This window comes from Amphimedon queenslandica, unplaced genomic scaffold (assembly GCF_000090795.2).
Source record: "Amphimedon queenslandica unplaced genomic scaffold, v1.1 AMPQUscaffold_13447, whole genome shotgun sequence".
NCBI classification, from domain to species: domain Eukaryota; kingdom Metazoa; phylum Porifera; class Demospongiae; order Haplosclerida; family Niphatidae; genus Amphimedon; species Amphimedon queenslandica.
In genome coordinates, this window is record NW_003546317.1 from 253,252 (window position 1) to 267,646 (window position 14,395).

Here is a 14,395-nt window from a genome sequence, read left to right on the forward strand (position 1 = left end):
TAAAGAATGGGTAAGTGGACACCATTAATGCACTGCATACATTATGCAAGTGGTAACAGCTGTCATATAATTTGAACTTTTAATGTTGTGTGTGTGTGGTATATTTGTTTATTGGAGTGGATTACATGTGATTCCTGGAAAGCCATAATGGGGGAAACACATGAACACATAGGATGCATCCTTGTTCTTAAATAAAACTCACAGTGCCAGTTCTAATTAATAAAAAGAATGCTTTGATGAAGAAGAGAGCCACATACATGTACATGTACATGTACAATACATGCATGACACTTAGCACATGTACATGTACATGTACACTCAGCGATATTTGTTGTTGCATTTACAATCAAAACATTAGCTAAAAAAAGGTACATCAATCCACATGCATTCTTTGCTAAGAAAATATCACATCGTTGATGTATTACTCTTTCTGCTGTGTGTGTACAATGTACTGTATGTCTGTTTGTTGACACTAGGCCAGTAATGGAGGATATTGATGTGGATAATGCTGTCTCTGAGGACAAGGCCAGAGAATATTTCATTGATCTAATTTTAGGACTGGAATACTGTAAGTGGATTAGTTTTTATGTATATTTAATAATTATTGACTGTACAAATGTGTATATGTAATTATATGATCATACATGTACATGTACATGTACATGTATTTACCATACCTAATTCCAGTGTATTTTTCAACTGTAATATATCATCGCACTCACTTTGTATTATTATTATTATTATTTTTTTTTTTTTACTTTTAAATTTCATAGTACATTCCTGTAAGGTGGTCCATAGAGACATTAAGCCTGAGAATCTGTTACTTGATGACTACGACAGAATAAAGGTGAGAGGGATAAATAAATAAAATAAAATAATAAATAAATAAATAGAAATAAAGGGAGAGATTGGAAGATTGGAAGAGAGGGAGAGAGAGAGAGAGTGTGTGTGTGTGCGTTAGTGTTTACTTGATTTATTTCTTTCTCTTAGATTGCTGATTTTGGTGTCTCTGAGAACTGGTCGTCAGAGAAACAAGATGCAGACTTGCGTAGTTCAGCAGGTACCCCAGCCTTCACTGCTCCTGAGACACTGGATGGTAAGATATTTAATTACACGAGAATTGTATTTGTACTACATATGTATAACAAATTAGCAACAACACTTACATGTACATGTACATGTACAATTAATTTGTAATAGCAATTAATAATCATTAAGCTGTTATTTGTTTGTGTACATTAACTACCTTCCTTCCTCCCTCACCCTCCCCCCCTCTCTCTCTCTCTCTCTCTTTCTCTCTCTCCCTCTCTCTCCCTCTCTCTCTCTCTCTCTTTCCCTTTCTTCAGGTGTAAGGTCTGTGTTTGGTGGAAGGGCACTAGATGTTTGGGCTGCTGGCGTCACTCTATATTGTCTAGTGTATGGAAGAGTACGTTATCCACTAATCTTGTCTAACTGAAACTTATTGCATATGTAGTTATGTACATGTGTATTATTAGTAACTTTATGTTGAGCTATCATCTCTGACATGTAATTTCAATCTCTCTCTCTCTCTCTCTCTCTCTCTCAAAGGTTCCATTTGTTGGTAGATCAATCCCAGAATTACATGAAAAGATAATATCACAAGAGTAAGTCACTAACCTACACACAAATGATAATCATATCTCTTTTATTCATTTCTTAGGATAAAGTTTCCAGATGAGTAAGTTTATAATAGTATACATCATACACTATATCTTTACTCTCTCTCTCAGTATAACAGTATCAGAAGAACTAAAAGACTTATTAATAAGGTTACTGAATAAGGAACCATCTGGTCGTATCACCATACCGGAGATAAGGAAGCACAAGTGGTTTCTGAATACAACTAGATACATACCATCACCCAATGAGAACTGTGCCGGGAGTGACCTGGATCCTACTGAGGAAGACATTGCTGATGCTGTTCAAGAGTTTCAGACACCAATCCATATACTGGTCAGTGGCTAGTGAGGCTCCAGTGTATCATAGACTGCATGGTTTTATAGCATGGGGCTTCATTTTTTGATTGTGATAAAGTTTTGTTTTTTTTTTTTCATTTAGAAAGTTTATCTTTTTATACAATTTTTTGTGGAAGAGCCTGCCTTTTTTGCACCATTTTGAGGCTTTAACCATGAAATTTAGTATTTAAATTTAATAACCCAAAATTGTAATTCTTCATTGACTGTGTGTTGGTGCAGTGAAATATACACTGGACCAGTGCTGTCCATGTATTAGTATGGAGTAGTACATGTTACTGTGCATGGTAATAGACTAATAGTTCATGACTGCTGTATGTGAGCTCAATGTATTAGTAAGTGTCCAGTCATGTTTACTAACAGAATCACTAGTTAGTAAACATCTCTGCAAGTAGCAGCTTCTAGCAAAAACTGTTTTGACTTGATGCAGCATGCAAGCTTACCACTGGCATGCAGTGTGATTGTGTTTGGGAATAGGAATGATATTATTATATTATTAATGAACATTTGAAATTGTAAATAAAATGATATACATTGTAAGTGTGCATGTGGTACGTGGCTAAGTACATGTAATAAGTTAATTTTACTATTATTATTATCATTATTATTATTATTATTATTATATTATTATTGAAAACAAAACACAGAATAAGGAAAAGAAAACAAACAAAAACAAAGGCCTAGCAAATTACAGTCAAAACACGATCAACTAAGTTACTCTTATTCTTTTACTATTAGGTTATGATTAAGAAAATGGCTAAGAAGAAGTCACTCCGCAATCCATATGGGGTCAGCGACTCTCCATCAGTATCACCATGTGTATCTCCAAGGTATTGCATGTCTACATGTACATGTACATGTACATCGACTTTGTATATAATAATCATTTATTTTTGTATGGCAATTACTGTATAGCTCCAAAGTTTTGTTGGTCGAAAAAATTTTGTCAAATTCATCAAGAATTTTTGCTTGACGAAATTTATAATGATGGCTAAGATTTTATCAACGAAAATTAATTTTAACAAGAAATTAAGATTTTGATGAAATTTTTGACTGACGAAAATTAGGAGCTACATGTGTACATTAATTGTTAATGTTGTAATGGAAGACTGTAAGGCTTGGCTTCTGAGTTAAGTAATATCATTTAGCATTACTAACCGTTTAATTTGACGCATACCAATTCTATTAGATTAAACCACATGTGATATAGTATGAGGCTTCCTTAGTGCTCCACAGCATTACCAAAAATGTAACTAATTCTTCATTCTTAGAACTGTGTAATAGTAGAAGCAAGCTAAAACAGTCATTTCATTTTTGCAAACCGCTTAAAAACAACCTAGAGTATATATTCTTTTTATTTAATGGGTTATTCTTTTTTGTTAACTAAAACTTTCTGGACTAGAATGTTCCAGATTTGTCTGTTACTATAAATATCAGTGATTTTTGTAAATAGTTCAGTTCCTTTCTTGGTAAAATCATATATTCATAAATAACTTACTTCTGGTGAACACCGTCACCAACTGGTACAATGCACATATGGACTTTATTAATATTTGAGAAAGCCATATGTGTTTCATTATCAAATACTTTTATTTGTCTCCAGGCAGCACAGACGACCTCCTTCCTTTGAGAATGAAGGAAGATCGGACAGCATCAGTCAAGTGGAGAAGCAGAAGCTGTTTGCTGCCATGAAGACCATACCAACCATCTCTATATCCGGAGAAGATGACGAGTATACGCCACAGAATGAAACTTGATCCCATTATGCCAATAATACATGTAATATATATATATAATTATTATTATTATTATTATTGTAACTTTGTTTTTGTGATAGTTGTCTGTATACATCATACATTTTTTTGTATGAATTGTCAATTTTTGATTTTCTTCCTCCAATAACTGTCTTCTTTAAATGTATGCACACACACACACATTCTTAATGCAATAGATGTGTATCATATATACTATCTCTTCTGATGATATTTTTAAAGATGTTTTTACACGAAATAACAAATAGATGACAATTAATAATAATAATATCTCTGTATTTGAATTATTTTTTTGATCTTTTCTTTTTTCTCAGTGCCTGCCCGTTGCCTTGAAAAGGCACAAATCCTTCTTCAGTCTCTTCCTATAATTTATAATGATTAATAAAACTTTTTAACAAGTCAAATACAAATATGAGCTATTGCCATTGTGTGCCATTTTCATAGGCAAAAATGTACAAGAGTACAATTAGGTAAAATGCAAGCTTTAGCAAATTTCTTCACAAGTAGTCTTTAAGCAAAGATAACAAAAAATTACATTATGGTGACCAGTTCACAACTTGAAAATTTGAGTTTATACTGTACTAGCTGAGAAAGCTTGCGGGGGATTTTGTTTTTCAATTTTGTACTAATAGGGAAAAATTGTTGCATGTGGAATTTGATTTTGTTGGTCCAGGTGTGAAGATTTGACATGCCGATTACTTGCGGAATTAAATTGTGCACTTTTATCACAAACAGCAAAACTAAATTCCAGCAAAATTAATATTTCCTTATATCAGTAGTACACAATGGTGTGTGACATTCTAATAATATTTGTTGCATTTTCCAATTAATAATGGCGGCTACTACTAACCATTGCTTCCTCTGATGTCATCTTTAATGACTTTGCTCTAGCAAAGGTTATCCTTCCTTTGACATAGTTATAATTAGGAATACCTCTCTCTCTGTGTAATGAGTCCTCATGAACCAGTAACATTGAATCATAAAGTTGTACCTTTTTGATTGAGTGACTTGTTGTTTTTGTGGTAGCTGTGTCTGATTTGAGTCATTGGATTTCTTCACTTTACCATCTAATCTCTGACCCTGACCACTAAATGCCTGGTAAAAAAACAATCTACATGTACATGTATGTGTACATGTACATGTATGTGTACATGTACATGTCGGTGATACATTTAAATGTACTGAGCTCTCTTCTTTCTCTCTCTCCTTTCATCACAGCATTCTTATTGGCAGACATGTTATACTCTTTGCCAAACATTCAAGTCATAATTGCATTGTTTACATGTGTACATGTACATGTTTACATGTGTACATGTACAGTGATCTCATATTACGCAAATGTGTACCTTGAATTCCTTAGTAGGAAGTTCAGTAGTAGTAGCATCGTAAGTGGACTAGAACAAAAAGAGGATATGGAAGAAGAAGCAAGAATAGCATAGCAGAGAGAGAGAGGACATGACCAAATTGTACTAGTAATCATTTGTACTTGGGGATTCCCAGAAAATGGGACAAAGAATGCTAAGTGAGCTAAACAGCATGCTTTATGAGCTGACAAGCTTTTGGAGCAATTTTAAAAATTCATAAAAAAACTAATTTGATTCGAGTCAGCTCAACTTTCTGATGTATAAAAGCAAAGAACTCTCTCCTTTTAATTTTGGCAAAATTTGGCCTGTGATCATATACACTAGTATTACAGGGGCTTTGGCTCAATTTTCAAGTAGCTTAAAAAATTCGTTAAAAATCTCATTATAATCAGAATCAGTTCAAACTTTCTACACAGCATCATAAGTACATGTATATACATCAGAAAAAAAAATAAAAAGTGAAGAATTCTCTCCTTTTCAATTTTGGCAAAATTTTGCCAAGGGACTCTGTACTATAGTACAAGGACTTTGGGCTGGCTTTGGAGCAAGTTTAAAAATTTCTAAAAAATATTAATTTAACACAAAATTTCTACACAACATAAGAATCTTTCTACTTGGCAAAAATAAATTGTGCAAATTCAGGAAAAACATTGCTATACTGTACATGGTATATTATACTTGTTCATCATGATCAACAGTTTCCATTGGTTCAACTGGTTGAGGCTCTTTATAACCAACAGGAGCAGCAAAATCAACCTAGTAAAGTGAGCAACAGATAACAATAACAATAATAATAATAATAATAATAATAATAATAATAATAAATAGCATTGTCACTGCTACATCACTCATGCATGATTCACTTACTTTCATGTCACATTCAATGATCGAGACTGCATTATTTGGCTGAGTTTCAAGTACCAGTAGCTCATAATTCTATAAACAGGATGATTATTAGTATAATGACCAATAGTCAAGACCCTTTACTTTCTCATTGTAATTAATCTGAATGACGTCACCTTTCGTGAGACAAGCAAATAATCTAAGCTTTAGCTCTAAACTAAGAAAATGAGGTGCAGTCAAGAAAAAAATGACATTATTTATCATTATCAGCTTCATAATAAAGTTTTATTTTGCTACTTTCATGGGTATATAAAATTTCATGAAAATTTGATATTTCCAAGAGTAGAAAATAATAATTATTGTGAATGTTAACTCATGGAGCTATTTTGAATTCCACGGCCTTTTATGAGATTTTTTTTGATTTTATAAAGGCAAAATTTAGAAATTTTTGGCTGTTATTGTTATTAATTAAATGGATACACTGCCTTTGGGTTGGATATGTCAAGAAAGTCAACGGATTGTGGTTGAAATTTAGAGAATGTAGCCAGAGGAAGAGTAACGTTTTCAATCTTGAGTAAATGACCAGCCTCAGCCATTAAATGGCCTAACATCTAGAGGGAGGGAGAGAGAGAGAGAGAGGGAGAGAGAGAGAGAGAGAGGGAGAGAGAGAGGGAGAGAGAGAGAGAGAGAGAGAGAGAGAGAGGGAGAGAGAGAGAGAGAGAGAGGGAGAGAGAGAGAGAGAGAGAGGGAGAGAGAGATAAATGAAAAAGAAAAGAGAAGAAAATATACTATTGATATTTATTCATCAAATTAGGAGAATGTCTCACCCATTTTGGTACATACACTCTTCCTTCTTCAGCGCTAAACTCCAGCACCCCACAGTGGGTGTGGCGGTTAATCATATCGTTAGTCAAACGAAACAGCATCGGGTATGTAATATTAAGACGAGCTATAGCCAATAAATTAATAATATTATTAGTCTAGTTAATAAAATTAAAAAAATAACATCACTCACCAAGTCTCTCAAGAGCTGAAGGTGGTAAAATTACTAAAAGAAAATCACGTTTAGTATATTTTAAAACTTATATTTGAAAATAATTTCTTACTTTTTCCTCCATGATCAGCATCTACCTTTGCACTACTGAAGTACACCATTGAATAACATTTGAAATTATCACAGAATGTACCACGACCTCCTCCTAGAGCGAAAGGGAAACCCATGCCCTCTGGAGGGTAGCTAAAGAAAGACTGATGAGAAAAGAAGATACCAGTTTAAAAGACATAGATCTCTTACCATCATTCACTGTGGGAGGGGCTAAAATTATGAACCACGCCTTACTAAATCTATGCACGTGCACCAACATTGCTTACAAGATCAAAGTAACCACAAATCTTTAATCTTACAAGCAACATGTTGCCTAGTGTATGGGGGCCATTGTGAGTGATCTAGCTACCCAGAACAAGAAAATGGCAGAGGCTGAAATTTATCACTGTACATCAGACCTGCAACTTGAAGATGGTTTGAAACTGCTCAAAAAATTGCCCATCCAGGAGACCGACGTTGTTCTTGATCTGGGATGTGGCACAGGTCGTCTAACCAGTAATATTGCAAAGAGAGTAATCAATGGAAAAGTGATTGGTATTGATCCTGATGAAGAAAGAATAAAAATAGCAATGGCCGAGAGTACAGGAGACAGCACCAGTTTGCAGTTCATGATAGCATCAGATCAATCTTTCCCTGAAAACCAATATGATCATGTTGTATCTACTGATGTTATTCATTGGATTAAAGACAAAGAAGCAGCTTTTACTAGAGTGTACAATAATCTTAAACCGGGAGGAAAATTTGGTTTTACAACAGCTCATGGTAGCATCATAAATAGTCTCATGATGGAAATATTTCAGCTGTGTGAAGTTGCTGATAATATGATAGCTTTGGAACACTGTGAATTGGGCGACTATTACAAGGAGCTGGCTATTAAAACAGGTTTTGTTGTTGATTTCTTAGAAATAACAGAAAGGTCTAGTCAATATAAGAGCATAAATTCTTTTATTGATTTTTTTTATGCTGTGTATCAAGGTAAATTTGACAAGAATCATCCTGCCCTTGATGACCTAAAGAAGAAATATGAAGGAAAAGTTGTCAAACACGTTGGAAAACGTCTGACTGTAGTATTAACTAAACCAAATTAACTATGAGTGCATGTGGTACCACAAAGGAAAAAATAAATATCGGTATTCATTGCATTGATTAGATATTGTTAGTGGTTAATAAGAATACGCTTGTTTTCCATACATTTTAAAATTAGATACACATACAGTGGAACTTCTGATAACGTAACTTCTTTTTAACAAAAATCTAAACCTCTTCATAATGAAAAATTTTGAAAGTACCAACTTATTTTCCTACTTTTATAATGACAATACAGCCTCCCTTTAACAAAAACTTCACTGTTACGAAATAATGAAAGCTTTTTTCTGACCAAAATGCCGTAATTCCACAACATTTTCAAATAATTCATGATTTTACAAAGGCAAAATTTAGAAAAAAAAATTCACTGTTATTGTTACTAAATGGATACACTGCCTTTGGGTTGGATATGTCAAGAAAGTCAAAAGATTGTGGTTGAAATTTAGAGAATGTAGCCAGAGGAAGAGTAACGTTTTCAATCTTGAGTAAATGACCAGCCGGCCTCAGCCATTAAATGACCTAACATCTAGAAAAATAGAGAGAGAGAAAGGATAAAGAATAGGAAAATACATTACTGATATTTATTTTTTCAAATCATAAGGATGTCTCACCCATCTTGGTACATACACTCTTCCTTCTTCAGTGCTAAACTCTAACACTTCACAGTGGGTATTGTTAGTCAAACAAAACAGCATTTGGTACGTATATGTAATATTAAGATGAACTACATATAGACCATAAATTAGTAAATAAATCAAAAAAGATCCAAAGGTAGCAGAATTACTAAAAGAAATTTCATTTTTATTTTTTAAAAATATTTCATACTTTTCCTTTATTTATCATCAGCATCTTCCTTTGCACTGCTGAAGTACACCATTGAATAACATTTGAAATTATCACAGAATGTACCACGACCTCCTCCTAGAGCGAAAGGGAAACCCATGCCCTCTGGAGGGTAGCTAAAGAAAGACTGATGAGAAAAGAAGATACCAATTTAAAAGACAGTGATCTCTTACCCACATTCACTGTGGGAGGGGCTTACATTATGAACCACTCGCCTAGATACATCTACTAGTCTATGGGAGGAGCTAGCCACACCCAATTAAAATTAAATTAAATTAACTAACATTAATAAGTTAAGTGACATCGTGAAGTCTGGGGTTGAGCGGGAGCAGTGTGATTTCTGTAAGAAGAGTAATTTAAGAAGGAGCCATTTTTTAAACCCACCTTTTATACAAAGATGGATTTTAAAGAAATAGGGCACATATCTAGAGGAACTCTGGTAAGAGCTGCTATTATAAAGTGTTCCTAATTAATGCCCACCTCCAGGAGCTAGGAAAGATGAGGATTCAATCCGATGGGCTAATCTTTAAATCGTCAGAAAAGACACTAAATGTTAAACACAGTGAAATTGATCTGGCGGAGTGGCTAAGGGTTGCCCGTGGCTACGAATTGAAGGTTCTGTCTCGGGAAGGTCACGTTTTTAAATTTAGCGGATTCAAAGAATCTGTGAGTATTAATGATTGGGGCGGGGCTACATGTAGTGAGTCAAGTATGGTGGTTCTTGTTGGTATTAGGACTACGGAGATTTGAGGGATTTCTTTAAGCAGAATTTTGGGAAGGATTTAAAGCAGGTGGAACTGTGTGTAAAGGGGTGGAACTGGGGAGAACCTGTTTTTAAAGGTATTTTTATTCATCATATTCTTATTATTACTAGTAATTTGCAAAATATTTATGTACATGTACCTGTATCACCTCTCTCTCTCTCACTCTCTCTCTCTCTCTCTCTCCCTCTCTCTCTCTCTCTCTCTCTCTCCCTTTCTCCAGGTTCTCTTCTTACATTTCTTGTTGATAGCAAACCTGCCTTTGAGGTACCACTAGAGGAAGTATCACGTGTCACAGCCGGAAAGAATGAAGTCTCACTGGAGTTCCATCAGAACGACACTGCAGCTGTGAGCTTAATGGAGATGAGGTTTCATGTACCAACAACCGGCACTGATGGAGAAGAAGACCCTGTACAGGTAAGTGTGTGTGAGAGAGAGAGAGGGGGGAGGGAGGAAACAGACAGACAGACAGACAGAAAGAGAGACAGAGAGAAGGATAACAAGATAGATATGGAGAATAAATTGAGGAGACAGATGCAAAAAAGTGTGCATGTACAAGTACATTTTTATGCATGTACATAATTATAATATTTAATTACATTTTTCAGAGTTTTCATGATAAAGTACAGGCTAAAGCTGATATCTTACAAGCCACTGGTAATGCGATTGCTTCATTCACAGAAATGCACTGTCTCACCCCAAGGTACATTTTTCATTGCACATGTACATGTACGTGTACGTGTATGTATTATAAAAATGTGCATGTAATCATAATAGTACCATTATGATCATTGCCCTCAATATAATTATGTGTAAAAGTAGCCTCATTTCAGAGGTACATGTACTTTTGTTTAAATTTAAGTTTAACTATTATACTTGTATGGGAGAGCATGTTCTTATTTTAAAGCTGTCACTACTTTGTAATATCTTAATGTTTTTATGCATGTAGAATTGTAGATAAAAAAATTTTTACTCTATTATAAATGTATATACATGTATACATACACAACATGTATGTACAGTATATATTTAGTGATGTAATATTTAATATTATTTTTATTATTTTCCAACAGAGGAAGGTACACCATTAAAGTATACCCCACCTTTCTTGGTGCCCATGGGAAGACGTTTGATTATAAAATCCCTTTCTCTTCCATCACTCGACTCTTTATGTTGCCACATAATGATGGACGACATTTATTCCTAGTGGTAAGCACAAGCTTTATAATAATAATGATAATAATAATAATAATAATAATAATAATAATAATAATAATAATAATAATAATTTTTAATAATAATAATAATATTGATACTTGCTTAACAATGGTACATGTATAACGATTAACAGTAGTGAATTTTAATGAGAAAGTTCCTTTAAAAACAAATCATTTAATACCTGTTTGTGTACATGTATAGTATATGCATTCAATGAGCTGAACAAATTACTCTAGCTCTAGCTCTCTTTCCTTTATATTATTGTAACATTATTTTCTTTCTCCTAGCTGGGTTTAGATCCACCTATTAGACAGGGACAGACCAGATATCCGTTCTTCATTCTACAGCTTGAGAACGATGAGACTTGCGAACTAACACTAGCCATGTCAGAGTGAGTGCTTATAGTACAATGTACCATAATACATCTAGCTGGAAAGTTTTGTGGCCAAAAACTTTTTGCTTTTTGTGGTTTGGAATGACTCCATGAAATTCAAAATTGCAAAATATTTGCAGGTTAATGAAAGGCATCAATTGGAGCTTCACTGATGGTCCTCGGAAAATCAAAATTAGGAATAGACTGGGAGCCATCAAAGCACGAAAGTTTTTTGCCACATTCCTCAGTTAGCTGCAGTTAGCACAAAAACAGTACAAAGGCACACTTTTATTATTATAAACTATACTGCAAGGAAATAAGAGTCTGAATTAAAATGAATTAAGAGTCTTTTTTGATGAGGAATACCCTAGCTGTGCCCGTGTTTTTTTGCCAACTTTTTTAGAGCAAATTTATAATTTTTATTTCAATTTTTGATCATCAATGTTAGAGAGGACTTGAAGGAGAAGTATGGGGGGAAACTGACTCAGGAGATGGAGGGTCCTTTAATGGAAGTGTTTGCTCGTTTGATGAAAGTGCTCGTTGGAAAGAAGCTAATGGTTCCGGGCAGTTTTAAAAAGTAACGATTTATCTTATAGACACTTTCATTTTAAAATTATTTACGTAATTTTCTCCTCTTTTCCTCCCTCTTTCTCTCTCTCTCTCTCTCTCTCTCCCTCTCCCCCCCTCTCTCTCTCAGTAACAACGGTCAGAATGCTGTAGCCTGTTCTTGCAAGGCAACAGCTGGCTTTTTATACCCTCTTGAAAAGGGATTCATGTTCGTTCACAAACCCGCCCTTTTTATCAAATTTGAAGATATTGCTAACGTCAACTTTGCTAGGATGGCCTCTGGTGGGGTATCGAGATCTTTTGATTTCGATATAGAGACTAGGGAAGGGGTCGTTCACCATTTTAGCTCGTTAATGAGGTTGGTATACATGTACATGTATGTAGTGTTGAAACTATTATTGATTTCTGGGAGCTAATCCAAGTTATACTGTTGATAAAGGATTACATGTACATGTTTGCACTAGTGATGAAACGAATAGTATTTTTCACTATTCGAATAATTGGTATGATAAACGAACGAATATTCGAATATTTTAACTATTATTGCTGAATGGTTATAAACTACCTTTTTGGTGTTAATCTTATCAAAATAATCCCAAACAGGGCTTCTTAGAGATTGAGAACCACTTCCATGGCTATAGCATCAATATTTAGCAAGTTGGTAACCAAGAAACTGACTAAGAAAGCCAAAGAAAGCTTGGAAGAAAGCACCTGTGCAGGTAGCATGCGGTGGGCGTGGCCATTAATTATTGCAATAACCATTAATAATTTATTCGAATAGCAAAAAAACTATTCGAATATTGCTATAAAAATTATAAATGAACGAATATTCGAATATCTCACTATTCGTTTCAACACTAGTTTGCACATGTACATGTTTGCACATGTTCATCTCATACATGTAACTGCATGGACTACTGTATGCATATAATTATGAAAAAGCATCAAATTAAAACTTGCCAATTGTTAGCTGCCAGTAATGTGAAGTACATGTACATGTATTATTTTAATAATACATGATTGTTACATTTTTTGCTATTTATTATTTTCGGTTCATATTTACAGGCGTATGTAGCTACTCTAAATTATGTCATTTTTTATTTCTAACCTGCAAAATTAATAAAATATTATTTTAACCTTGAAAATGGTTCATGATAATGCATGTGCATGTAAATGTGCATCACAACCTTATCATCTTTTTATCCAATTAGTGCCTTCCTTTACCATTTTATTCTAGAGATGATTACACAAGGCTGCATGAGTTTGTTACTGAGAAACGACTCAAGATTAAAGATAAAGGCTCCGTAAGAATAAATATTTATCAGAATAAATGTACATGTGTTTATGGCTATTCTTAGTTACTACTATAGCTTCAGGGTTTCCAGACATTTTGACAAATACCATTTTTTTTCAAAAATTGCTTGGGAGAGAATTTTCCATTTTTCTGATTTTTTCTAACATGTAATGTATGTACATGTATATGCACATACATGTACATGTTAATACATGTACATTTGAGCTGATTCCAATCAAAATTGGATTTCTTGTGAATTTTTAAAGTTACTCAAAAATTGAGCCAAAGTCCCTGTACTATAGTACAGGGTCTTTAGTCAAATTTTGTCAAAAATGACTAGGAGAGAATTCTCCACTTTTATAATTTTTTTCTGATGCATATACATGTTCTTATGTTGTGTAGCAAGTTTGAACTGATTCCGATCAAAATTAGATTTTTTATGAATTTTTAAAGTTACTCAAAAATTGAGCCAAGTAGTACAGGGTCATTGGCCAAATTTTGTTTAAAATGACTAGGAGAGAATTCTCCACTTTTATAACTTTTTCTGATGCATATACATGTTCTTATGTTGTGTAGCAAGTTTGAACTGATTCTGATTAAAATTAGATTTTTTATGAATTTTTAAAGTTACTCAAAAATTGAGCCAAAGTCCCTGTACTATTAGTAACGCGGTAGCGTTACTAAGTAGGATTCACCCCCAAACAAAATGGCTGCCACGACTTTTGCAGCCTTGCTATACCGGGAAAACGAGCTCCTATGCTTACCAGACTTTATAGAGGACCTTATCTTGACCAGAGGAATCCAATGGTACAACTAGCGTGGCTCTAGACCTTGTCTAAGCGAAAAGTCAAAAATCGGCGAACCGGCAGTTTTGTTCAGCCACCTTTTTTCATCTTCATCATCATCTTCATCAAGTCCTGTCAATCCAGTTGTCGGTGTGTATCTCAGTATCAGTTGGTGCTACAAGAATAATTCTTACACCAATCTACTCCAACAGTCTATGCGCAGGTCCATGTCCCATCAGATCATTCTTCAAGTAAGGAAAAAGTGATACTGTGACTGCTGGATCGAGCCATCTTAGCTACATGCCGCCATTTTGTTAATTAAAGAAGCTTGCCATGTGCTCCAAAATTTGGGTGTGGTCGCGCATGCTCAATTCTGCAGCTCTGGAAGAA

The 14,395-nt window shown here is 34.3% G+C and overlaps 6 protein-coding genes and 1 long non-coding RNA gene across 8 annotated transcripts in view; 4 read left to right on the plus strand and 3 right to left on the minus strand.

Moving 5' to 3' along the window:
* LOC109581324 (uncharacterized) overlaps positions 1-484 on the plus strand; it is a 4,239-nt gene extending 3,755 nt beyond the window's left edge. Inside the window, exon 3 of the mRNA XM_019995365.1 lies at positions 477-484. Within this exon, the coding sequence (XP_019850924.1) occupies positions 477-484 (8 nt within the window). The remainder of the gene's footprint in view (positions 1-476) is intronic.
* On the plus strand, positions 294-3,893 carry LOC100638338 (calcium/calmodulin-dependent protein kinase kinase 1-like). The gene is made up of 9 exons (XM_019995354.1): positions 294-568; positions 774-847; positions 991-1,096; positions 1,347-1,426; positions 1,570-1,625; positions 1,682-1,699; positions 1,752-1,974; positions 2,733-2,824; positions 3,598-3,893. Exons 1-9 carry the CDS (start codon positions 484-486, stop codon positions 3,749-3,751), a joined length of 888 nt encoding a protein of 295 aa, XP_019850913.1. The 5' UTR covers positions 294-483; the 3' UTR covers positions 3,752-3,893.
* An 84-nt stretch (positions 3,894-3,977) lies between these two features.
* On the minus strand, positions 3,978-7,309 carry LOC100635687 (ubiquitin fusion degradation protein 1 homolog). The gene is made up of 12 exons (XM_003385813.3): positions 7,268-7,309; positions 7,080-7,221; positions 6,989-7,021; positions 6,801-6,922; positions 6,454-6,584; positions 6,118-6,190; positions 5,998-6,066; positions 5,809-5,886; positions 5,113-5,160; positions 4,758-4,861; positions 4,617-4,707; positions 3,978-4,128 (listed from the first exon to the last, which is right to left on the minus strand). The coding sequence occupies exons 1-12, from the start codon at positions 7,271-7,273 to the stop codon at positions 4,051-4,053; spliced, it is 975 nt and encodes a 324-aa protein (XP_003385861.1). The 5' UTR covers positions 7,274-7,309; the 3' UTR covers positions 3,978-4,050.
* A 131-nt stretch (positions 7,310-7,440) lies between these two features.
* Positions 7,441-8,166, plus strand: LOC105312430 (malonyl-[acyl-carrier protein] O-methyltransferase 2-like). The gene has a single exon (XM_011405065.1). The coding sequence runs from the start codon at positions 7,441-7,443 to the stop codon at positions 8,164-8,166; it is 726 nt and encodes a 241-aa protein (XP_011403367.1).
* A 261-nt stretch (positions 8,167-8,427) lies between these two features.
* LOC105312412 (uncharacterized) lies at positions 8,428-9,232 on the minus strand. 2 transcript variants are annotated; one of them, XR_002184590.1, is made up of 4 exons: positions 9,181-9,232; positions 8,990-9,134; positions 8,776-8,947; positions 8,428-8,690 (listed from the first exon to the last, which is right to left on the minus strand). It is a non-coding gene; the product is annotated as an uncharacterized LOC105312412 (long non-coding RNA). The 2 variants fall into 2 exon arrangements; XR_002184591.1 differs by having other exon boundaries at positions 9,185-9,199.
* A 78-nt stretch (positions 9,233-9,310) lies between these two features.
* Positions 9,311-13,342, plus strand: LOC100638464 (FACT complex subunit SSRP1-like). The gene is made up of 10 exons (XM_019995353.1): positions 9,311-9,446; positions 9,494-9,673; positions 9,742-9,847; positions 9,992-10,185; positions 10,377-10,471; positions 10,842-10,977; positions 11,274-11,377; positions 11,808-11,936; positions 12,057-12,284; positions 13,164-13,342. Exons 1-10 carry the CDS (start codon positions 9,405-9,407, stop codon positions 13,282-13,284), a joined length of 1,335 nt encoding a protein of 444 aa, XP_019850912.1. The 5' UTR covers positions 9,311-9,404; the 3' UTR covers positions 13,285-13,342.
* A 1,030-nt stretch (positions 13,343-14,372) lies between these two features.
* Positions 14,373-14,395, minus strand: part of LOC109581325 (sodium/potassium/calcium exchanger 6, mitochondrial-like) — a 15,248-nt gene continuing 15,225 nt past the window's right edge. The window contains exon 4 of the mRNA XM_019995366.1: positions 14,373-14,386. Within this exon, the coding sequence (XP_019850925.1) occupies positions 14,373-14,386 (14 nt within the window). The remainder of the gene's footprint in view (positions 14,387-14,395) is intronic.